This window comes from Sminthopsis crassicaudata, chromosome 2 (assembly GCF_048593235.1).
Source record: "Sminthopsis crassicaudata isolate SCR6 chromosome 2, ASM4859323v1, whole genome shotgun sequence".
Taxonomy (NCBI): Eukaryota; Metazoa; Chordata; class Mammalia; order Dasyuromorphia; family Dasyuridae; genus Sminthopsis; species Sminthopsis crassicaudata.
The window spans coordinates 388,167,542-388,193,836 of record NC_133618.1 but is presented as its reverse complement, the minus strand read 5'-3'; the positions used below and the strand labels follow the sequence as shown (position 1 = coordinate 388,193,836).

Genomic DNA, 26,295 nt, shown 5'->3' with positions numbered 1-26,295 from the left:
TAGCATTTCCTTCTATCAAGGTTTAAAAGAAAAAAAAAAAAAAAGACTATTTTGAGAAAGGCTCCATGGACTTCATTAGACTTCCAAAAGGTCCATGACCCCCAAAAAGGTAAGGACCCATGTTTTGAAGTCTTATCTCTGCTTCTTCTAGGGTGAGAGTAGGGATGGCTGCTGCCTCGCTGTGCTATGAAACAGAGAAGAGAGGGAAGAGCCAAACTGGGAGGAGGCATTCTATAAGAGGGTCAGATTCCAGGGGGGACCTGGGAATGAGAAGTGAAGGCGTGGCCCATCCTGTGTGAAGAGGGGATCTCAGGGGAGTTAATGGCTTATCCTAGCCCCTGATCATAGAGCTTGTCATTCTTCACTCAAGTTCTTGATTGGCAAACAGGTTCCTCTGTTTCTCTGACAGCCCCCAGAGTCTCGCTTCCTTATCCCCATGTGGGGGAAAAGTTCTTTCCTACCTCACCAGCAGTGGGGGCATGGACGCCCTAGGCCTGGGTGGGGCAAGCTGCAGGTGTGGGCTCTGTGGAATGACTCACTAGGAGTTCATGGGGCTGACGCCTGGGATCCTACCCTGGATCCCTTAGGAATTTGGGGGGTTGGGGGGAGTGTTGGTATTATGGGAGCCCTACCTGTTACTCTCCTGAGATTTCCTATAAACATGTTATTCAGCCTGGAGGGGCAAAGAAGATTGCATCTGGGTCAGAAGACCTTATTCTAAGCCCTACTCTGCCATTTTCAGACTGTGTCCTTGGATGAGTCCCAGGATCACGAAAATAGAGTTGGAAGGCACCTTAGAGGGCGTCCAACCTGATCCCCTCAATTTATAGATGAGCATATTGAGGCCCAGAAAAATGAATTGATTTGCCTCATATGACATAGGTAATAAGTAACTGAGGCAGAATTTAAACTCAGATTTGCTGACTCCAGTTCTGGCACTTGTTCCTCTGAACATGATCGTTTGGCCTTTCAATGCATCCATTTCCTCATCTATAAAATGAATATTAGATGGATCCCTTCCAGCATTAATATCCTACTGGGCCTTTATGCTGTATCAGTGATACTTCTATGACTGAGGCTGTGGATTCTTCAAGCTAGAATAGGTCTTTCAAGGTCATCTTATCCATCCTACATCAAACATCACAGACATTTTCCCTAAAATTGTCTCAGGGATCAAACATCCGTGGGTATGGGATTTCCCTGTGGCATGGGGACAACAGTATGGAGGGTTACTCAGGACCTTTTTAGGAGAGGATAGCAATACTAATTTTAATCTCATGTCTTAGTTATTCCTCCTCCTTTGATAGCTTGTGTGTCTGCTCCGGGTTTGGAGCAAGAGCTCCAGCTCACTGGCACCCTGGACATCATTAGAAACAATAAGAAGAAGGTGACGACTTTGTACTTTCTGGGTGCCTTTCATCTGAACAGCTCAAAGTATTTTACAGATGGAGACTCATCCATCCTCAGGATACCTCCCTGGGGAAGGAGGGAAGCTATATACCTGCTCAGATCCTCGGCCCCATCAGACAGGTACATCAGCCTGGAAAGAGGGGAGGGGACGAAGTGAGTCAGATACGAGGAAGCCAGGCTCAGGGAATGCACAGTGGTGGCCATGGCACTAAAGGGAGAGGCAAGAGATTGGGGAAACTGAGTCTTGACTTTGGGCTGCTCGTGGAAGAATGAAGGGTTTAAAAAGCCCTTAGGTGATAAGATTTCTTCCCAAAAATATGTGGCACCTACTGTTTGCATGGAGGCCAATTCTGAGCTCTGTGAAATCATAAATCTTAGATTGAGGGGAATCTTGGAAGTCATCTAACCTAACCCTCCCTTGTGAGAAAGATTTAAAGCGGTGAAATGGTGTGCCCAAGGTCCCACACAGCTAGTAAGTGGCAGAATTTGGATTCTAACTGAGATTGTGGGACTCCAAATCTGGAGGCTGCCTCTATGTGTATGAGTTGTTCAGAAGTAGGGCCTATTTTTGGGCCAGGTGTTGGCTGGTAGCTGCAAATACATCCCTGAAGAGTAGTAACTAGTCTCTCAAAAACCCTGCAACCATTTCAGAACAACACTGAACTCTGGGCACTCTCAAAGAGTACATACTCCTAAAATGCAGAAATAATGGTGATGAGACCCTACCTGTTCTTTGACAATCTTCTGCCTTCTGCCTCCAGACCTGAACTGTACTTTTATAAGCTAACTGGCCAGAGAAATGTGGGGCAGCATACAGGTGGCTGGCTGGCTTTTGAGTAAAATGACCTGGGTTCAAATTCTGCCTTTGATACTCATTACCCAAATGCCTTTGGACACGTCTCAACATCTTGACATCTCTCCCAAATCTGTTTCCTCCTTCATTATATGATCGGTTTGTACTAGACAAGTTGGCTTTTTGGTTTCCCCCATTCTCCCATACCCATGCAATTTGCCAAATCTTATCAATTCTGTATTCTCAACATTTCTCAAATGTATGTCCTTCTACCATCACAACCACCCTAATTCAGGTCCTCCTCAACACAGCTATCAAATTAATATTTCCATGGCACAGGGATGGCTACGTCATTTCCTGGCTTAGAAAATTCGGAAGCTCCAGGACCATTCCCACCTTTCCAGATTGAGGTGATTGCTCACTATTTTCCCTCATATACTCCATTCTCCAGCCAAATTAGACAGCTTGCTTCTCCCTACATACAACATCTCCCCTTCCATCTCTGTCCCTCATTCCTGGAGTGCTCGAGCTCTCCTTCTTGGGATTCCAGGCTCCCTCTAACTCTCAAATCAAGACAACCTCCTTCAAGAGGGTTTTTCTGATTCCCTCAGTTAATGGTGCCCTCCTCCAAGTCATTGTGTATTCATATTATGTTTATTCTGCACCTATCTATAGGTAACCCTATGGGGTAGCTTGGGTGGATAGAGAGCCAGGCTGGGAGTCAGAAAGAGTCATCTTCCTGAGTTCAAATCTGGCCTCAGCAATCATACCTAAACTCCTCGAGGGCAGGGACTATGTCACTTTTGCAATTGTAACCCTAGTCTCTTGACACCTATTTACCATTTGATTTTTCCATCCCTTTCTGGACTAAATCTCTGATACTATCCAGGAAAGGGAGTTTTTTCTAGGTAACGCTGCCTGCTCTTTACGTAAAGTTGGGCCTGAGACTTTGGCCTTATTAAAAACCATATTTTATCTGAATTCTTGATATTGACAAACTTGTGGGAATGGGGAAAAGGAGTGGACTTTTGTTTTTTCTGTTGCCTCTTCCATCTTCTGACATCCAAGCAGCCATTGATCTAACCATGCAGACTAATAATCCCTCACATATAAATACAATTTGACAGTTTATAGTGGACTCTCACATTATTTGTTCCTCCTACAGCAGAACTGTGAAGTAGGTGGGGCAAGAATTCTTTTAAAAATAATAATAGCTTTTTATTTTTCAAAATATATGCAAAGATAGTTTTCAATATCCATCCTTACAAAACCTTGTGTTTGAAATTTGTCTCCCTTCCTCTTCACCTCTCTCCCCTAGTTATCAAGTAATCCAAATATAGTTTAAACATATATAATTCTTCTAAACATATTTCCACATTTATCATGCTATGCAAGAAAAATCAGATCAAAATGGGAAAAAAAGGAGAAAGAAAAAACAAGCAAACAAATGACCACAGCAAAAAAGATGAAAATATTGTGTTGTGATCCACATTCAGTCTTCATAGTTCTCTCTCTGGATGCACATGGCTCTTTCCATTACAAGTCTATTGGAAATTGAGGCAAGAATTCTTATAACCATTTTACAGATTAAGGCTTAGTAAGACTAAGTGCCTTGCCAAAGATCATATAGCTAGTAAGTATCAGAAACAGGACTAACTCAGATTTTCTGACTTCTAGACTATTATTTTTCCTGCTCTTTCTGCTCATGATCAATAAGTAGCTTGTCAACTGTACAGATCATTATATAAGTACAAAATGAAACTCTGTTTACAGAGCCCTAAGAGGTATTGTGGCATAGTGATAAAGAGCCAGTCTTGATGACAAGAAGTCATACGTCCAAATTCCACCTTAGGAACCTGCTCTCTGAATGACCCTGAATAAGTTCTTTTTGTTTCTCAGTCTATAAATTATACTTTTTTGCTGATAGAAGGATTTTCCTATATTCATGAAATCTCTCAGGTCCAGTCCCTATTCCCATCCCTGTATGGAATATTCCTATGAGTTTTAAATGGATGATGCTGCTAGAATGATGAATGTGAAATCTGGAGTGATCCAGCCAGGACTAAAAGGATGAACCAGAGGGGTAAGTGGGTGGAAGAGGCAAAAAGAATAGGCAGTAAAAGGAATGATGGGCCTAGCAGAGAAGTATAGAGGAGATTACCTGGTGAGTCAGGAAGCATCTAAGGGGCCTAGCTAGTATTTTCCCTCTTAATTAGGGACTTGTATGAGAAGATATTTCAGATAGATTCAAAAGTTTGGGCATCTTGTGCAGTGCCCCCTGGTGGCAAAAAGTCAAGTCCTAGCCCTCTCAGAAGGAAGAAAGTGGATGTGGGGGATGGAAGTGGGAAATGGGGAACCTTTGGGGATAACAGAATTTGGAAAGATAGGTCTTAGTCCAAGTCCCCGCTTTTTATAAATGAGTAACTGAGGACCCCAGATGGAGATGATTTGGACAAGATCACTGTCAGTTAACGACAGAGCTGGCACTAGAACCCATACCTTCTTACTTAGTGGGTACTTATTCTTCTGTACTGCCATATTATAGGCTCCAGACCGTTCATAGCCACTGCCATCAGAGGGACTGAGTAACAAGCAAAAAAAATTTGGGAAGTATTCTCAGTCTCTGTGGCACAGGAGCCATTTCCCCCTGTATCCTGTTCATCTCCTTATGTTTTCCCTCAGCCCTTCTCTAGTCATCCCAGGCCTTTGAAGGGGAAAGGGTCTCTCTTGTCTTAGGCCTAGGAATGGAGGAGGGGTTAGAGACAGCAGTACAGCTTTCATTCTTAAAGGAGATGGGGCAGGAAGAGTACTGCAATTTAAGAAAACGTTGGAAACACTTCTTGAGTTGACTCAATCCTTGCTCATATTGATTTTCCTCAACCATACCCCTTTTTGGGGAGAATGGGAACAGAGCCAAAGTATGCTCATCTATCAGCCACAAGGGGAGGATATGGAACCCAAAATCTGTGGCCATATTTGAGGGCTCCTTGCTGTCCCTGCCCATCCCATCCCCACCATGAAAGAAAGAAATCCCTAGCTCTAACTATTAAGCTTCCTAGTATTGTAACCCAGATGATGTTTGAGAGCAGCCTTCTGCAGAGAATCCAGAGTCTCAAGGGAAAGCGCAGTATTTCATCAAGTTGAGGATGTATTAGATTTAAAAGATTCTAGTCTTTCTCTCTACCACCCTTCTGTACATACATATAACTTAGGGAGTCTTCATTCAGAAGTAAAGATATATCCTTCTTAATACAAATGGTGAATGAAATTTTTCTTCTTTTTTTTAATCTTCACACTCACCACACACAACCCATATCCCTCCTGCCTTTGTACTGGAATTTGCTGGTCAGTAGTTTTATAGAATTGTCCACTCATTCTGCCTTTCCCTGGCATACTGCTTTTCTTTATTGCCCCATGCTAACAATCACTACCCAGCTAAGAATCTTCTGGTTTCAGGGCATACAGTACCTCCCCTCCCAAGCACTTTAAATCTCCCCAACTAACCTTTGCTGGCCTCTCCTCCTATTTTTTTACCTGCAGCCTCTGCTCCAGAATAATTCTGAAACATAATATGCACCTATCTTCTCTCCCTCATCATATCTCTTTACTGCCTTCCACATCTTACCTATATTTTATGTTATTTGTCTTCCATAAACCCTTTCTTGACTGCTGCTGAAGACAACTTTTCTCTTGGTATTTTCCTGAATCATTTTGCCTGTACCATTTGTATGGCATCTATCCTGTTCTGTCTTGTATTCTAGTTACTTATCAACAAATCTATCAAGGAAGCTAGTTAGACTTTAAGCTTCCTGAGGGGATTCATTTCTTTATCATCCTGGTCTATCTCACAGACTGATGTCTGTTGAATTGAATAAAGAGAAAGGCATTATGTTAGGAGAAGACTGGATAGGTAGAGGGTTAATATGGTACTAACTAAACCACATGAACCTCCAGATCTGATGGTCCCTGGTAGAGTGAAGCTGGCCCTCCTGGGGTAGGGGAAAGGAAATCGAGAAAGATAGGGCACAGCCCAAGGTTATCTCTATTCCTCCGACTTCCTTGAGAGGGAGAAAAAGCATTTGAATGGGCAGAGTTTGAAGGGTACTTGTTGGCACCCAAGAAAAGAAGACATCTCTGGCAAAGGGTGAAGAGAAAGGGCTTCTTCCAAAAGAGGAAAATCTTCTCTCCTTTTAACCTACCCCATCCCTGGGGCCTTGGTAAATTGTTTTTTGTTTATTTGTGGGTAATTTTTTTTTTCTGGTCAAGTCACTGATTTGATTTTATTTCTTTAGCCTTTTATGGGAGGTAGGGACCTGAGCTGGCTGAAGCTTTGTTTAGGGATTGTTTGAAGTGGCTGGTGAATATGTTCTTCTTTGGTATTTGGGATAGAGAAGTTCAAGATACTCATAAATGTAGAATGTCAGTCCCACAATCCACCTATCCATTATTGTGCCTTTGGCGGAGGGGGGAAGAGAGAGAGAGAGACAGAGAGAGAGAGAGAGAGAGAGAGAGAGAGAGAGAGAGAGAGAGAGAGAGAGAGAGAGACAGAGAGAGAGAGAGAGACAGACAGACAGAGACAGAGAGACAGAGACAGAGACAGAGAGACAGAGACAGAGACAGAGAGAGTGTGTGTGTGTGTGTGTGTGTGTGTGTGTGTGTGTGTGTGTGTGTGTGTATGTGTGTGTAACTAGTTGTCATGGAAGGATGAATTAGGGGAAGTTATGGTTTTCTCCCTGATAGGTTAGAGAGTTGGTTTCCAATTTGTAACAAATGTTTCTAATATAGTGACAAAATAACCACAATCACAAACCTAAATAAGTTTTTCATAGGTTTGACTCTGTGAACAGATTTCTCCCCACCTTTTTAAACCTATTTCATGCTGTAGAAAAAAGTACAGAAAGTACTTTGGGGTCCCTTGACCTTGTGCAACTCACTTCACTTAGAATGGAGATGCTGATACCTTCTCTGCTTTCCTTTTGGGGATTGTTCTGGGGAGAAAGGGAGATCATTGATGTGAAAGTACTCAAAAAAACAAGGTGAAAGAGCATTCAATTCTGTTTGTAACCTATATCATTTTTTAGGGAAATTCCTTCCCTCTAGGTAAAGTAGAGGTCCCTTTTATTTTTTTTTTTAAACTTCCCATCTAGCCCTTTAAGGACAGGGTGCCTTGTTCCAGTATCTTAGGTTTGAAGGTTAATTTTATGTTCTTCATTTCAATATTCTTTGTCATTCTAAGACAGATCCCCAAATCATGGTAACAATGTTAGAAACAACCCTTCTACATGGAGCTGAAGCTCCAGAAGGGATTCCATCCCTGAGTCCATGGGCTAAGGCCCCTGAACTTCTCCTTTCTAGTCCCTGACTAATCAGAAGACATTAAGGAAGTTCATTAGGGTTCTGAGCCCCCAGACAGTCACCATCTTGGGAGTAGGAGGATATTGAGAGTGAGTTGGGGTTTCCCTTTTGTTCCGGGGCTCAGGATGCCCTCCGCTGCAGAAACTGGCCAAACTTTGGGAAAAGGCAAACATGAAGAGAGTTGTCAGTAGATAGTCACTTCAAGGGGCTCCTGGAGCTTCAAATAGATCAATAACTTAAAAAGTTGGACAACCTGACTTTCCTGTCCCTACCCCCTACCTTCCATTCCCTCAGTAGGGACAAGGAAGAATTAATTAAAGAGCAGTCCATCTGAAGGTAGAGTGGCCTTCTTTCCTACAACTAAAGCACCGGGTATTTCCCATCTCCCACCCTTAATGAGGTGAAAACAAACCCTCTGGAGGTAGGAGGGGCAGGCCTAGATGTGGGACTGGGAAGGACTGTACTTCCTGTTACTGTAATTCCTGTGTTGAGTCGGGTAGAGAGAGTGAGCTTGGGAGGAGTTCTGAAATGCAGTTGGGCTAAACCCAATCAGTTGTCCACACTAAGTCAAACATCAGTGGGGTGAGACCCTGGGAGGGTACAAACTTTCTGTGCCGACCAGCAGTGGGGTCAGTCTGAGTGGTGGCTGAATGTAAAGTTTCAGTGTCTGCCCCTTTGGGGCAGAAAAAACAATCCCGGTGAGCATGGCAAAGATCACCCATACCTGTCATGAAATAGGGTCTGTGTCCGACTCATGCCATTGTGTTGGATGGTTGCAGTGTATAGTCTGGAGCTCTGTGACAGCTGGGTGACAGTTTTTCCTGTCCTGTGTACCTGGGTGATTCTCCCCTCGCCATCTTCAGGAGACTGGATTTGAGTTCCTGCCTATGTAAATCCCCAAATGCTATCATTTCTTACTCATCTCTAAATTTGAAATCCCCCAGAGCCTGGGGTCTGCCCTGCCATAAGTTGTAACCCCCTTCTGGCTGAACCTCAGGAGTGGGTTCTGTATGTAATGGTGGGTAGAGAGGAAAAATGCTGGAGGAAGTAGAGATGCTGGCCTTGGCTCTGTTGGCTCTTTCCTGCCCAGTCCTCCCCCCTTCAACTTTCTTTCCTTTCTTTGGCCTCCTTCTTTGCCTCTTTCCAATCCTGGCCCTAGCTAGCTTTTCTTCTCTTCCTCCCTGGCTCCTCAGCCCGTTCTCTACCAAAAAACACGGCAGAGGGCACATAATGAATTCAATTGAGACTCCAACAGTCTGCAAACATATATGTAATTTTTTTAAGTTTTAAGGTTTTGCAGACAGCTTTGCATGTATTATCTCATTTTGATCCTGTGAGGTCAATGCTGTTATCATCCCCATTTTAGTGGTTTGTCCTTTCCCACAGGTGAGACAGAATCGGAAGTCACATCTTCCAGATTCCAGGATACTGGCAAGCTGTCTAAGCCAGGTAGGGGCAGACAGAACTGCCTGGCTAGGCCCATGCCAGGCTGCCATCAGAAACCTTGCCCCTGGGGGATGCAAACTGGCTCAGCTGGGAGTTTCTGTGCCAAGGCCCCTCGGTGGTGTGCCATGCACACCTGAGGGCGGAGCCACTGCTACTGCAGACCAATCAGAGGCAGAGCATGAGATGTCCGGCTGTCCTTTTCACAGCCAAGGGGAAAGGGACAGGAACCTCTTATGGCTGCTGCATTTTTTTTTTTTTTAATTTCCATTTCTTTTCTTTTCCATTTGAACTCAGAGTCTATAATTACTAGCCTATGGGTTACAGCAGGATTGGGGGCGGGAAGAGGGGAGTTGGAGACAACACCTCCATCTGGGCTGGGGTGCAGGTGGAAGTTCCCCAGGAAGGTGGAGGGGGGTGTTGAGATGCTGGGGCCTAGTTGACAGATGAGAAGTGGGAGACTTTGATGTTTCGGGGTGTTTCCCAGCAAAGGGGCTGGCTCAGCATTAGTCAGGAGGGTGAGGATCATTAGTCCTTTCAAGAACCCGCTGGCCCTGCCCACCTATCCCCTTGTTGTTGATGGGCGGAGCCTGGAAGGGAGGGTGCTGGGGGAGAGGGAGGGGGTCTTGTGCTTTCCCTGGGTGGTGAAGCCAGGCCTCCTGTGTCAGATCTCTGAAGGCCTGGTGCCTGCCTCAGATTAACGAGGTTGGGCTGTCAGCATCAGAGGCGCCTCCCAGAATGCTAAAAAGAAAAATAACTTGTTGATGATATTGTTTTTTATGCTGGTACCAGGGCACAAGAGCGACGCCTGGGTGCAGGTCAGTGGTGTTGAACCCCAGAGGAAGGCAGTGGACTCCCAGGTTCCCCACTCCTTTGGGCCTTGAGGCCTTTGACCTTTGCAGCCTGGCCTGTTTTCCTTGAGTATTATAGAATCCAGCCTCAAGGAAAAGAGTTTCCTGGTGACTTAAGGCTTCTATGAGGCATTTTCCTTTTATTCTATGTAGCACAACCACCTCTAGACATCCACAGCCTGTGGAAATGTCACTGAGGTCCTTCTCTGAGGAATGAACTTTCTGAAATCCTTCCTGACTCAAGAAATCCATGGAAAGTGAGGTTCTAGAGATGAAAGGCCAGAAAGAGGTATGGATTCATTCCGATTGAACTGAGATTGAAAAAATGACCCTTGATGGCAGGGAGGCTTCTTTTGCCCCCTAGCTCCAGGTTGGGGGTGAGTCACCCCAGGATTTTCTGCTGTTTCATAGGGAAGTTCCATTCCTACTGGTACTTATATAGCTCTTCATCTTTTTGCCAGTGATCTCTGTGTATCTGCCCACCAGCCATACCATTTACCTCCATTATAGGACTTGGACTCTCTGGCACACAATTAATCTCTCATTACGGCTGGAGCAGCTTTTAGCTTACTGCTTTAAGAGCTCCCTCTCTCTGGTGGGAAGGTGAACAAGGAGAATAAAATTAGAGATAAATTTTTCCCTTGGCCGAGGTTTCAGTCTCGCCGTGTAGGTGCTGTGCCCTTTGTGTTATCTCACTGTACTCTCTAGTCCAGACAGGGTCTAGAGTGACTCCCGGAAGGAGGAGTCTAACAATTTTCTAGGACCTCAAGGACTGTTCCTGAGATGAACTTCTAAGTAGTGAATGGAAAGGACCCTAGAGCCTCCTTACCCTGAGGTCTCCTTCTAGCTCCAACTTCCCTCCTGAGATTCCTGCTTAAAGCCTAGTCCAAGCATCTGGAAGCAGTCAACTCTCATGGGACAACACTGATGCCTTTTTGTCTTCTCCCCATCAGTAAGAAAAAAGTCCAACTCCCATTTTGTCCTATAGTTCACACAGCAATCAGAGAAGGAAACAAAGAGCTACAAAGCACTACACACCTGTATTATTGACCACTAATTATTAAGGAAGTTCCACGAATTCCCCACCCCTCAGACCTGGAGTGTTGGCCCAGGTTCAGTCTGGGACAGGAACACAAAAAATACAAACGCAGACTGTTTTTCCTTTAAACAAGCCAGACTTATTCTAGGAGAGCAGCCCTGTTATGCTCTCTTGTTATTGAGTCCCAATACTCAGTCCACAGTGCTTCTTCCTATTCCTGGGTTCTGAGGAGGATACTTCTACAGAATGGGATTTTATAGATATCAGAAAGGTCCCCTCATCCTCTCCTACCTCACCTAATCCTTTAATAGGAGCTAACAGCCATAAAGGCAACCTATGACATAGTTAGAGCACTAAATTACTAGTCAGAAAACTAGTTCTAGCCTTGCCATGTCCATTGGGCTTTAGGGAAGAGCACTGTGTTTCAGAGTTAGGAGGCTTGGGTTTAAATGTCATCTCTGCCACTTTCTGGGACCATATAAAAAAATCACTTAATTTCTTGGCTCCATCCAGGTTCATCATTCTTAAAATAAGGAGTCACTTTTTATGGTGGCAAAAAATTGGAAAATGAGTAAATGCCCAGTGGTTGAGGAATGGATGAATAAGTGATAGTATTTGAGTAATGGAATATTATTCTTTTAATAAAAAATAATAGACAGGTTGATTTTAGAAAAGCCTAGAAAGAATCACACAAACTGATGCTGAGTGAAGCAGGTTGCAAACAGCAACAACATAATTGTATGATGATCGATTATAACATACTTGGTTCTTCTCAGCAATTCAGTGATCCAAGGCAATTCCAATAAACTTTGGATGAAAAATGTCATTGGCATAGAGAGAGAAAGAATGTTGGAAACTGAAGGTAGATCAATGGATATTATTGTCACCTTTCTTTTCCTCTTTTGCTTTTTTTTTTTTTTTCCAAATTTTCTTTCCCAACATGACTCATGTGGAAATATATAAAAAACGAATGTACAAGTATAACCTAAAAAAAAAAAATGAAAAATGAAAAAAGGAGACTGTCTATTAGCAAGCATTCATAAGTGCTTAATGTGTGCCAGACATATTGCTAAGCACTGAAGATACAAAGAAAAAGCCCTTTGAAATTCTAATTCTAAAATATTATCAGTCACTCCATCTTCTTAGCTTCTGTTTTTTTCATCTGTAAAATGAGGACACAGACCACAATCCACTAGATTGTGGTAAGGATCAAAGAAATAGAGGTGAAAGGAATTCACAGAGTTAGTACACCTGAAATAGCCTATTGAGATGTTAAATTCTTAAATTCTTCTAAGAGAGACAACATGGAGAGACAGCATGATATGATGTAAAGAGTAGTGGGACTTAGAGTTAAGATCAGGAATCCAATCTGGAATCTAAATATTCATTAGCTATATGATAATGGGCAAATTACAACTTTAATTTTTTTTTTTTTTGATTAAAAATCTATTTTCTTTCCTTCCCATCAGGAAAAAAACAAAACAAAACAAAAACAAAAACAAAAGGAAGGCCTATCAAAACAAATCCTGTATTGGATATATCTATAGATATTTTAGTCTGAATTATCAGTCTCTTGGAGCGGGTTAGTTTGGTAATCATGGGTCTACTGGAATCCTGAATGGCCATTACATTGATCTGAGATCTTCACTCTTTCAAAGTTGTCTTTACAATGTTGTTATTGTATAAATCGTTCTCTGGGTTCTGCTCACCTCTTCTGTATCATTAACAGGTCTTTCTAGATTTCTTTGAAACTGTCCTTTTCATTATTTTTATAACATAAGGGTATTCCATAATCTATTCAACCATTATCCAACTGATGGGTGCTCCCTTAGTTCCCAGCTCTTTGCTACATAAAACAGCTATGTAAATGTGTGTGTGTGTGTGTGTGTGTGTGTGTGTGTGTGTGTGTGTGTGTGTTTCTTTCCAGTAATGCTATATAGTTGGGTCAAAGAGTATGTACAGTTTAGTTATTGGGGACATAGTTCCAAATTGCTTTCCAGAATGGCTAGAGCAATTCTCAGCATCATCAACAATACATTAATGTGTGTCTGTTTTTCCACTGCCCCTCAAATATTTATCATTTTATTTTTTTGTCATCTTTGGCTCATGACATAATCAGATGATTGAGGTGGAACCTCAGAATTGCTTTAATTTGCCTCACTTAATATCTTTTAAAACTTTTAAGTTTCCTTTACTGTAAAATGGGGTTAATAATACCAGTGGTACTTACCTCATAGGGTTGTTGTGAGACACAAATGAGATAATGTATCTAAAGTGCTTCGTAAACCTTAAAGTGCTCATATAAATGTCAGTTAATATTATTACAATTATTTATGCTCATACTTTGGTGTGAATGGTTGATAGCTGATTCTTTCTTGAGATCAGGTTTGGAAAAATGAAGAAAAAGGAAAGATCTGGGTCATTGAAAGATTTAAGATGCTCCAAGAAAAAGGGAAAGAGCAAAGAAAAAGAAGCCTGGGGGCACCTGAGATAAACTTTGCCAAAATAACAATTTGGCCGGCTTCGGGCCAAGCCTCACCAGGCTCATGCACACCCTGTTGCCTTCTGGGGAATCCCCATCTGCTATGCCCTATCCTCCGAGCTAGGATTGATGGCTCCCTCTGTCTTGTGTTTTTTCAGCTGTCCCACCCAAGTTGAAGAAAATGAAGAGCCAGACGGTCCAGGTGGGGGAAAAGCAGTCCCTAAAATGTGAGGCAGCTGCCGGTTATCCCCTGCCCACCTACCGTTGGTACAAAGATGGGAAGGAACTCAACAGGAGCAAGGATATCCGAATTAAGTATGGGAATGGCAAGTAAGTACCTGCTTTCCTAGACAATGGCGGCCTACCCTGCACCCTCTGGGTGACCTTCAGGAAGCAGAGAGCTGGGAAGCCCAGTTCTGAAACCCCAGTTGGCCTTGTGGGAAAGGGTGGCCTCTAGAAGCAAGAGACAAAACAGACAGTTGGGGGTTGCGCTAAGATTAGCACCCCTGTGTCCATTTTACCCAATCTCCTTCCTACTATTCTTTAGTAATTCCCTCTGCTTGCTTTGCCTCAGGGGCTTTGAATATAGCCCCAACTTGTAGTGCCAGCATGATCATGAATATCTAGTAAATGCTCAGGGAGTTTTTGTGATTCTCTGAAATCAAGTTATAAGTAAAAGAAGCTAACTATATAATATGATTTCAGGGGCTGTGAAAGAGACCACCCTTCCCATCTCTTCAGGATCCTACCATATTCCTGAAGTCCTCACCCTTAGTCAATGCTTTAGATCAAAGTGTCATCCTTTTAATGCTTCTGAGTCTCCCTGACAGGTACCATATGTGTCCATTAGAGATGGTTAAGTTATATTAGATTTCTGACTGTCATCTTATAGGTGACAAAGTCCCAAGAGAAAGGGACATGATTTGAAAGAGAAGCACCTGATATATTCTTGGGAAGGGCCACTAAAACCATGTAGGAGAGAGAGGATAGCAAAAGAAATCGCCCACTTTACAGTTCTGCCTTATTGTCAGGGATACAGCCATCCTATCCTCCCTAAAAGTGGCTGCATTTATGTGTTTGCAGGGAGGGAGGAGTTAGGAAGAGAGGATCTGGATGTGCTGTCTGTTCATTGGTCAGCCACTGTTCTGTGGTAATAGCGAGTTTGAAGAGCATGAAAAAGTATCTCTCCTCAGGAAAATGTTTGTCTTCTCTGGTGAAAACAAGAAGCCCAGGGACAAGATACCAGACTTGTTCTTTTTACTTCCTTCCAAGCCCCTGGGTTCCCATTCCATCTCTTTCCTGAGAGCTTAGCCTATTAACCATCTCTATGTGATGACCTAAGGGAAGTAACTTAGAGGCTTATTGAAATCTTGGATTGGGTTGGCCCATATCATCTTGTTTCCACTCTGGGTAAATGTGTATATGAGGCAGGCTCTGGGGAAAACCAGCTGCAGTATTTAGAAGACCCCAGGAATAAGTCCCTTTCTGTCTCTTCCTCCTACCAGAAAAGGTAATAACTCAGAATTTACCTGTATCCATAGCAGCCGTGAACCAAAGGGGTTGTGTGGGTGGGTGGAGAGAGAGACTGAGGATGCTATTAATGAAAAGCTCCTTCCTACCAGCAAAATAAAAGTCCTCCTGGATTCATCCTGTATCCCAGACTCATTTTTTTTTTTTTATCCTAACACTTGGATACCATTTATTCCAACTAAGATCCCTTATAACTCCCTGTCCTTTTCACTCATATAAAGTTAATGGTCGGCAATATCATATCACTCCTTCTTTCCCTCCCACCACTACCAGAGGCTTTCATAAAATCAGTTCCCTCGATTCCCCCTCTCTTTCTGTTCCTAAATCCATACCATCCCTTCAGAGAAAAACCTTGAGCCTAGGGAGATCATGGGATTAATAATGCTGAGGGCCCATTTCTGATGTTCTAGTTCTCTTCCATCTGTGGTCAGTGCCACTTGGAGTAGCTAAAAGGTGGGTAGCTAAGGGCTGCCTTTATGCTATAGGTTTTGCTATGAGTCATTTAAATCTCTGGACATGGGAGCCATGAACATAGGTCCTAATGAATGGAAAGCCAGTGGGTAGCATCAGTAGAGATAATGATCCCTAATGATCTAAGATTGCTCCTCCTCCACTCCATTTTAGTAGGATCCCCAAAGTGAAATTGAGGAAAGGAATTCTCCAGTCTGACCCTAGTCCCTTTCCTTGTGACAGAGTTTTGGGGTGATGATGTCATTGTATGACTGATAACTCTCTGGACAAAATAGCTCTTTTTCCCCTTAGTCTGAGATGCTTGAATTGGGAATCAGACCCCTCTCTATTCCACTTTTCTTCCTGAGACAGCTATTACCTTGATTTCTCCCTCTGTCAAGTTGCTTTGTAGAGCTGAGGTAGAGTCTCCCTTGATCTTTCTTCCCTGGGTACTCTCTAGTATTAAGTAACTTCCTTAAACCACATCATGATATTTGTCATTGTTTTCCCATAGTGAAACTCCTCTCTTCACCCTCTCCCCATTCTAGTCCTGTTTGAAGGAAATGGCAAAGGAAAAAGTATGGCTTATGCCCCACATGGAGGTAATTCAACTGGATCCTTGGGCCTGTAACACTGAGGAGTTCAGATAAATCTGAGACCCTTAGGATCAGGCTTTCACATGTGTATTTGTACAACATACCTCTCCCTAACTCTGTAGCTGACATTATGGAAGAAGGATCAAGTATTGATTCCCTTCCCATGGAAGAATAATAGAGACCTTCTTCCATAACAAATACTTTGTTCTGCTTCTGTTATTGGATCTCTCTCTTTCTTTTCTTTTCCCTCCCTTCCTTCTCCCCTTTCCTTTCTTCTCTCTGTCTCTTTCTCTCCATCTCTTTCTCTCTCTGTCTTTGTCTCTGTCTCTCTCCTCTCCCTCCCTTCCTCTTTCTGTCTCTGTCTCTCTGTCTCTGTCTCTCTCTTGTTATGCTTTCTCTATTTTCTCCATCTGTAAGCCTATGTACTGAATTTTTCTGCCTCTCTTTTTCTGTCACAGTCTGTCTTTCAATATTCACTATAGTCTCTCCTTCCTTCTTTCTTAGGAACAGTTTTTTAAAATCTCTACCTCCTCTTCTCCTCCTCCCTTCCTCCCCCTCTTCCCCCCCCCCCCCCCCCAGTTCAGGATCCAGGTCCCTCCCCTGGAGAACTACATGTTCCATCATTAATGAGAAGCAGGCTAGGACAGGCCCTGCAGGCGGGCGGGCAGCTCGGAGAGGAAGTGTAGGGATTGGAGGGGGTTGGGTGGGGAGAGGTGGAGCATTCCTAACCAGAGTCACTATGTGGGAACGGGGGTGCCAGGTCACATAGGGAAATAAAACCTGGAAACTAAGGGGATACAACATGTGAAGATACAGCCTGAGCCACTGAGAGGAGAGGATGTTAAATCTAGGGAGGAGAGTGGACACAGGACTCCAGTGTGATGGACTATAGGAAGAACAGTTAGAAAGCAAAGCTGCTGAGACTATGGGGAAACAGGAGCCCTACTCCAAAGACTTCTCAGGGTGCCTTATTCTCTCCATGTTCTGTTTTGTGGAGCTGGGACTCAGTTGTTCCCTTCTAGTGAGAAACCAATAGGATGGATCTTATTTTTCAAATGCCTGATAATCTAAACCTGTTGGAATAAAGGTTCTTAACCTTTTTTGTTGTTATAGATCCCTTTGGCTATCTAATAAAACTTATAAACCACATCTCTGTATGATATTTTAAATAAAATATACAAAATTACAAAGGAAACCAAATATGTTGATCCATTAACAAAAACAAAATTTTTTTCAAACATGTCATGGGCCTCTGATTAATAACTACTGTCCTAGAACTAACAGGAGTCTCCTGAGGGCATCACATATAACTTCCCTAACTCATAGCAGAACAGTCTTAATGTAGCTATACTGAAGATTTCCATGGAAGATTCCTTGACTGCATATTTGCATATTTCCCTTGCTGTAAGTAAGGTCATTCCCCCATCTACCCACCATTCTTCTAGTTGAAGCTTAAATCTCTTCCCCCTTACCCTGCCCTTATAAAAGAACCATGGTGAAGTTTGAAGGAAATTTGCAACTGGGATATGAAGAAAAAGGGGGAAGCAAAACTTTTAAGTTTTTTTAAGTTCAAAATTTATATAGTCTGACTCCCACATGTCCCCCTTTTCTGGGATGAGGTTTTTGAGGAGGAATGGTGAGGGCAGACTCCTGATAAAAGGGGATCACAGTTTCTGATTAAGCTAGAGCCAAGAAAGAAAGGATAGGATGGTCAAAGGGATCTTAGCAAATATTTTTAATGGCAAAGAGAATGAGCCCCAAGGCTGTGGGCAGAAACTGGGCCAAGAAGCTGAAAATGTGCTTTGGGGTAGGAGTAATAACTGTGGCATCACTAGGGATATCTCCATAGCAACAGAAAATGTTGACAACTGTAGGAAGCTGTCCCCTGGGGTCCCAGAAGGAGTATAGTCCCTAGAGGATCTTGGTCTCACTGAAAGGGGAAAGATTTCTTTGGAAGAGAAGCAAGTGGTGCTTGTCAATTTGATTTGTTTGATATGGTCCTCTCATCCCTATGCCAGTGCCCCTCTCCCTCCTATCCCACAGGGCTCTGGCCCTGCCTGTCTCCTGTTGTTGCCCTCCCCTCCACTTCTGCTTCTCTTGCTACTCCCCTCCCTCACACATACACTGCTCACAGCTAGGGGGCCCTGGGCAAGGTATATTCTGGGAAGTTGGTAATTAGTTTTGCTATTCAATAATGAAACGAAGAAGTCATGTTGTGTAAGGAGATTTTCCCGCTTTGTCTTGTTTCTCTCAAGAGACAGGGTTTTCATCCAGAAGACTGGCCAGGCTAGGGTCAAAGGCTCAGCAATTATTCTCTAGGTAGGGCCAAGGGGATTTCCAGGAATTTAGGATATTAAAGGAAGCATCCCAAAGGAAATTGAGATGAAAGGGAAAGGCATCCTGAAAGAAAAAAGTGGATGTCTGCACCATCACTGTGGCCCATTTTAGTGCTGGGGAGAAGGTGAGGTTGTGCCAAGGAGGGTATTGGAGGCAAATGATTAGGAGTTAGGATCAACCATTGGGGTATTTTCTTTATATTTTTGTATCAACCCAAACCATCTAATTAATAAAACAGCTACACCCCCTCTACCCCCCATACCCACACACATACACTCAGAATTACTGCTTTTGGGTTAGCATTTTAAAGGCTGTATTTCCAGAAGCTAAAAAGATTCCAAAGAGACAGGCAGACCCCTATCTTTCCTGGGCCTGAGGAAGTGATATGTCAGGGTAAGATCACCATGTACATCTGAAGTACCCCTCCTTTGCTCAGACTTGGAGTCTCAAGCAGGGACCCCTGAGAGGGAGAAGGGTCACTTTTATTTCCTACCAAGATATAGCATGTAGCATTCCCTGGCTTCCCTGGTAATGGTCCTCACAAGGGGCATATACTCACTAGCTCACTTATATGCAAAGGAAGTGCAGTTTGTAAGAGGAAAAGCCTTAGCCTAGAAGTCAAAGTGGAGGCTCTAGGTCCAGATCTACCATTAACATTCTAGATAACTTTAGGCAAATCATGTCATCCCCCTGGGTCTCAATTACTTCATCTATAAAATGGGGCTAATTATTCATTATCCCTCCCTTCTTCCCCTTCTTCAGAGGAATGAGGGAATGCATAAAGGGAAAAAAATGTTCAAAGTGCTCATACAAATGCATAGTGGTGGTGATGGTAGTGCTGGTGGTGTTATTCAAATCCAAACCCACCTGATCAAAAAGCCTTGAAGGTGAATGGATGAGGAACAATATTCCAAGTTTGGTGTTGTCAACTCAGCAGCTCTGAAAATTGTCATCAAGCTAGCTGCTCTCCGAGGTGCTGGGGAGCAACTGGTCCCATCTTAATCTCATGAATCCTCAAAGTTCATGGGAATCTATTTTACCACAATAGTCTGTCTTTCAGGGTGCTACTACTAATACTCCCTGAGCTAGGGTCTCAGTGGGGCTCACATTCATCTCTTCTGAAGTAGGTCATAGTTAACTAATAAGCTGGCAGTTTTTTTTCCTTCTAAGTTCACTTTTCTTCATTTTTCTGATAGACTCCTTTCTTCTCCATTCCCTCTTGAGTTGACCTTGTCCCTACCCCTCTGGAGTTTATGAACAGCAGACTAAGGGAATAAAAGGGGCGGCTCTTGGTATATGGATGGAGGGGGGATTTAATCTACTTCTAGGGCCCTAACCTAGAAAGCATTTGCAGGTCCCCAAGCAGTGTAGGATCTCTCAAGTCAAGAGCTTCCACCCTCCAAAACAGTAGGTTCTCTCCATCCCCTTACAGCCACATTCAGTCCTTAGGCTGTATCCTCCCTCCTCTTCCATTGCTGGAAGATAGGCTGTCTGGGGCAGTCAGGGGAAGAACAATTCACCTTCAATCAAAACTTCTTTCCTTTCTCCCCACCCCTCCACCCTCTGCCTCCCCCAAACAGAAGAAACTCCAGGCTGCAGTTCAATAAGGTGAAGGTGGAAGACGCTGGGGAGTATGTCTGTGAGGCAGAAAACATTCTCGGAAAGGACACAGCCAAAGGCAAACTGATTGTGAACAGCGGTACGTCTCTGGGAGAGTCAGGGAGGTGGGGGTTGGTCTGGGAGGACTCGGGGGGCTTCCAGTCACTGTGCACTGCTGGGGAGCCTCCTGGCACATGATTCATCTTGCACTCAGGTTCTCACTCCCTTTCCCTATCAAGCACAACGATCTCAGCAGATTAAGAGAAATGCAGTTAAAGCATAAATGTTTAGCTTTGTTATCTAGACCTGGCAAATCTGCTGGCTCACATTTTAAATACCCCGAAAACTAAATATTTTGAAATCTATAGGTGGGGGAGGGATATTTTTAGAAGGCAATTATGGGTGGCTCGACTGCCAGGAGCCGGAGCTGGGGGAGTCAGGGCTGGGCCCCCTGGGCTGGAGTGTGAGCTGATTTTTCTACCCCTGTGTTTGTTTTATCACTTACTGGGGAACAGTCCTCTGACAAACACCCTCCTACTTTCCCCTCTCAGAGCACTGGACTCGGAGGCAAGTGAGAGCGGTAATCACAGAATTGGGAGGACAATCCCTTGGCACCCACATTTGGGGTGGATATTAACTTTCTGGTCTCTTGGGCATTGAGGTGGTAATGGGTAGAAGGGTCCAAGAACCTCTGTCTTCAGTCAATTTCCCACTATATATACAACTTCTTGTGTCTTCTTTGAAGGGGATCTCTCCCACCCATTCACATCCTAGTATTTCTTACAAGCTCAACTCAAGCCCTATTTCTTTCCTAGGCTTTCCCATCACCCCATCTTTTTGACAATACACAGATCTGAAGACATATGTTCTGAGCCACATTGTGGTTCCAACCTCTTTTGTGAGTTCCCTCTTGGGAACTCCCTGTTGGACATCTCCACTTGAATGTATTTGTACTTCCAAATCAATGTGTCCAAAACAGAATTCATTATCATCTTGCCCAAGCCAATTCCATCTTCTGACTTTTCTTCTGTTTCTGTTCTCCTAATTATCCAGGCTGAAAATCTTGGTATTAACTTTGACTCTACCCAGTCTCTTGTGAATTATTCAAATTGTCCCCAGATTCCATTAATTTGTCTTTTAAAACCCGCCTTTAGCCTATCCTTTTCATTCCCACTGCAACTACCCTTATCCTCCTATACCAATACCTATACCAATAGCTTCCTAACTCCAATATTTCCTCTCTTTAATCCATTCTGCTCATCACCACCATCAGTAACCATTGCCTAAAAGGCATCAGTAGCTCCCCATTGCCTGTAAGATTAAGGATGAATTCAGCCTGCCTTTTAAGGCCCTCTCAGTTTTATACTAGCCAATGTTCCCAGTTTTTATCTCTACCTTTGTGTCCTACTACAATAAGCCTGTGTCCCAACCTGTTGTTCTTGACTGTATCTCAAAACATGTCTGTCACCCACATTTAAGAGCCTTTGCTGATTCTTTGTTCCCTGAAAATGCCATCCCTGATCCTCCTTGCCTGTTTCAAACTGTGTACATACTTCAAGTCCTATCTTAAGCCTCATTTCCCTCTTAAGCCTTCCCTGATTATATTAGCCCACACCGATCACTCATTTCCCTAAATTTTGTATAGAACCTTGTCTTTTTGGCAATTAATCATTGCCTGACATTGTTGGTATTGTCTTCTTGTATTGTTATTTAGTTAAGCAAATGTTTCCAATCTTCCCATCTAAACTGTGAGGTTTGCATAGACAGGGACTTTGTTTTCTTCTGTCTCCTCTTATCACCATCACTCTACCTCCTGGATATACAGTAAGTATCTGGAATCCTGAGGACAAATCACTGAGAGAATCTCAGCTCTGGGACCTAGGGCTCATGGAATGTATCACCCATTCTGAGAAGGAAGGAAAGAATGAACTGAGGGAAGGAAAAAAGAGAGGGACAGAGGGAAAAAGAGAGGAGGGAAGGAGGGAAAGAAGAAGAGAAGGAAAGAGGAAAGAAGGAAGAAAGAAACATTTTATTAAACATAACTGCTATGCCATACTGTGCCAAACACTTTACAAATAATATTTCATTGAAACCTCACAACAAACCTGTGAGGTAGGTTCAGTTATTATCCTTATTTTACAGTTGAGGAAACTACAGCTGAGAGATGCTAAATGATTACTCAATTATTAAGTCTCTGAGGTTAGATTTGAACTCAGGTTCCCAACTCCAGGTCTAGCACTCTATCCTCTCTACCACCTAGCTGCCTCTTGGGGATTAGTCTGTAATAGCTCCAGATAGGCCAAAAAAAACAAAAAAATAAACAAAAAAAAAAAAAAACTGTGAGGACAGTCAGGATCTAATTCCCACCCACTCTTGGTCCCCTTACCAGATCTGTGCCCAGCAGTCTAGCCCCAGGTATTCTTTCTAGTCATAGTGAATTGACCTATCCCTGTGGCTGCCAGTTTCTATTTTGGATTCACAGAATGATACTGATGGAATTCCCCAGGCTCTCTTTCCTTCCTACTTTTCTAAGTCTCCAGGTTGCACTACCAGCTACCTCAAAAGGACCCAATGTGTTTGGGTCCCAAGTGGCATAATTATTTCGGCCAGGACTAGGAATAGAAGCCTCATGTATTCCAGGGAGGCCTCTCTTCTTGTCCCCTGACAGCTGTGCAACAAGGTTAAGTAAAGAAGGCATCAGATTGGGAGTTAAAGAGACCTGAGTTCTAATCCTAACTCAAGATGTGTGGCCTTGAGGACCACTTCTTTTTTTTTTTTTTTTTCTTTTCCCCCCAAATATGAGCATTAGTTTTAATTATGAAACAGATCTTTAACACTATGATATTTGAGATGTACAAAGAGATTAAATTTGAATAACAGTAAAGAGTAAAAATAATAAATTTATCATTTATAATTTAAATAATTATAATTTAATAATAATAATATAATTTAAATAATTAAATTTATCATTTAAAAAATTTATTAAAAAAAATTTATAAAAAAATAAAAAAACTACCTTTCACTTAAATTCTGCCTTCCCAATGAAGAGGCTGTGTGATTTAATGGTGAGTGCCAGCTTGGTAATCAAGATCTAGGTTCTACTTCTATCTGTGACACAATACAGAGCACTTGTGCAATCATGGAAAGGTCACTTAATGCCCCAGACAACTTTTTCTTTTCTTTTTTGAGTACCATTTCTGAGCCTCAGTTCTGTCCTTGTCCTTCTCAGCTCTGTTGGGCAGTGAGAAAATGTAAACTCCTCAAGGGCAGGAGCTGTTTCAGTTTTGGTCTCTGTATCTCTAGCACCTGGCACTCAGTACCTGGCACATAATAAGTACCTAATAAATACTTGTTAAATTGAACTACTAGCTTCTAAGTCCTCGGGCTCCTTGGCCCAGCCTCCCTTCCTGGCCCAATGAGGGAAAAAAGCTGTGCTCCCATCTGCTGGGGGGAGCTAAGGAAGAGCCTCCTGGCTCAACCCTTTGCCTGGGCATAGATGCATCAGGAACCTTGTTTACCCATGGAACCTGGGAGACCTGCAGCAACAGGAGCTAGGAGGGAGAGGGGAGAGGGGGCGGGCTGGGCTCAATGCCTTCTGACTCATCTTCACCACTCAACTCCACCCCAGTGGGGTTTGGCCTGACCCCATCACATTGGGAAGTTGGAAAGGAGGGGTTTGCAGGGAAAAGTGTGGGGGCAAATATTCCCCTGTTGTAGGTCTGGGGGCCAGAGAGTGGGCTGGCAGGGACTACAGCAGGTCCCTGGTCTTGCTGTTCAGTTTGTGATGTAATCTTCAGGTTTTCCTCTTTAGTATTTGAAACGCTTATTCCAGCCTCTTTGCATATCATTGCTGATGTACTTCCCCTGAAATCAGAGCTTTCTTTCCCCCCAGTTATAGCCTTGGTAGCCAGGTCTGAAGAAGTCTGGAGGAAGGTCTTCTCTTAGAGCAGTTGGTTTAAGCTGGCCCTACATAGTCTAAGCTTTAGAAATCTGATGCTTCCAACCCAGGTGAAGGAGGATCTGGGAATGTCCCAGAGCACCTGAGCTCATGCCAGAATCTCAGAATTAGGGCAGGTTCTACCCTGGGGGAGCAGCCATGCACTCATTCCCCTCTGAAGCATGCACTCATTCCCCATTTTCCCTCTGCCATCAGGGCCTTGTGCGATCAATCATTGCATTTCCCTTTTTCATATAATATCCCTCATGATCCACTCTTCTTTCTCTGTTACCTTCCAATGTATGCTGATCTACCTTGCCCTTAAAAAAAAAAAATCCTCCACTTGGAAGAAGTTAACTGTGGTGTAGAAGGCAGAGAGCTAGGTTTAAAGTCAGGAAGATCTGACTTCAAATTTTGCTTTTAATAACATTCTGGGCAAGTCACTTAATATCTCAATTTGCTAAGACATTAAGTTACAAAGCAGCTGATGATCTGCATTAATGGAATAATTTTCCTCACCAGGAATTCCTTATATCAGTGAAATCACAGGTTAGGTTCAAAATTCCAAAAATAAGCAAAAAACAAACAAAAAAAACTACCTTTCACTTAAATTCTGCCTTCCCAATGAACTGCCATTTCTTATCTCCTTGCCTTTATAACTAATAAACTCCTATAAAAGAGTTGTCTATACTCATTATTTGAGAGACAACTAGGTGGCACAATAGGTAGAACTCCAGAACCAGAATAAGGTTGACCTGAGTTCAAATTCAGCCTCTGGCACTTAATTTTATGTCCCTAGGCAAGTTAGTCTCTGTTTAAAATGTAAGGTAGAAATTATAATACCTACCTCTCAAGATTGTTTTGAGGATCAAATGAGATCATATTTGTCAAATGCTTAGTATAATGCCTGGCTTACAACAGACACTATGTAAATGCTTATTTCCATTTTTCTGTACTAGCTACTCACTTTTCAGTCCTCTATATTCTTGTCTTTTAACCTCTGTTGAAATTTCTCTCAAAGATTACCAGTGATTTCTTAATTGCTAAATCTGATGGATTTTTCTCAATCCTCACCCTCCCTGACCTTACTGCAGCTTTTGACACTATTAACCACTCCCAGCTTTTGGACCCTCCTCCCTAGCTTCTTTGATAATGCTCTACCTGTCTGATCACTCCTTCTCTAGCTCCTTCGTTACATCATTATTCACTTCCCACTCCCAGAGCATGATTGAAGCTCTGGCTTTTTCTTCTTTCTACACTCTCTTCCTAGGTGACCTTATCTGTTCCCACTGATACAAGATTAATCTCTAAACAAATGACTCTCAAAATAGAGACATACACACAGACACACCCTCTCCATCCCACTCTCCCCCACCCCTCCATCCCTTCATTGCAAGGGAACACATGCATGTGTATGTATGTCTAGCCATAACATTTCCTGAACTCTAGTTCTATATCCCCAGTGCCTACAGAAAATTATTATTATGCAATTATTAAGTGCTTAATATATGTCAAACACTGTTCTAAGTGCTGGAGATATTAAAAAAAAAAAGTGAAAATAGCCCTTGGAATTCACATTTTAGTTGAGGAGACAATATGTAAACAGCTATATCCACAGAATATATACATACATACATACATACATACATATAGGATACCTTGGAATACTATCAGAAGAAAAGTACTACATGTATAATCTATATCAGATTGCTTGTTGTCTTGGGGAGGGGAGAAGTAAGAGAGGAAGGGAAAAAATTTTGAAACTCAAAAATCTTACAAAAATGAATGTTGAAAACTTTTAAATGTAATTAGAAAAATAAAATACTATTGAATTTAAGAAAAAAAGAAGAAAGATACTAGCATTAAGTGAGACTGGGAAAGGCTTTCCTTGTAGAAGGTGGGATTTTTATCTGATACTTGAAGGCAACCAGGTGGAGATGAGGAAGTCAAGAGTTCCAGCCATGAGGGAAAGATGTGAAAACGCCCAAGGAGATGGAGTATAGTGTTCAACCACAGCAAGAGAGCCACTGTCCCTGGATTGTGGAGTTATATGGATGGGAGTAAGAGAACTGGAAAGGTAGGAAGGGGTCAGGTTGTTAAGGGCTTTAAATGCCAAACAGGATTTTCTATTTAATCCTGGAGGTATTAGGAAGCCACTGGAGTTTGACATCTCCACCCGGAAGTTCTGTCAGCGCTTCAGACTCAACATACATAAAACCAAACTAATCTTTCCCATCAAACTTAACCTTCCTCCAAGAGTTTCCTTCTCTCTGGGGAATGCATCATTATCTTCAGTCCCCTGGTTTGTAACTTGGAGATATCTGACTTTTCTCTATCTCAACCTCATTTCCAGTCAGTTGCCAAATCTTGTCCACAAATCTCTTTTATCTATCCACTTCTTTCTTTCTCCCTTTTCCCTTAGTTTCCAACACCATGATAGCATTCCAACTTTTCTCTTTGCCACCAGTCTATC

At 42.8% G+C, this 26,295-nt stretch overlaps 1 protein-coding gene across 1 annotated transcript in view; it reads left to right on the top strand.

Annotated features, from left to right (window-relative positions):
• The window catches only part of NRG2 (neuregulin 2), a 243,759-nt gene that overhangs the window by 183,984 nt on the left and 33,480 nt on the right, over positions 1-26,295 (top strand). Inside the window, 2 exon segments of the mRNA XM_074291546.1 lie at positions 13,532-13,703; positions 19,867-19,985. Coding sequence (XP_074147647.1) covers positions 13,532-13,703; positions 19,867-19,985 — 291 coding nt within the window.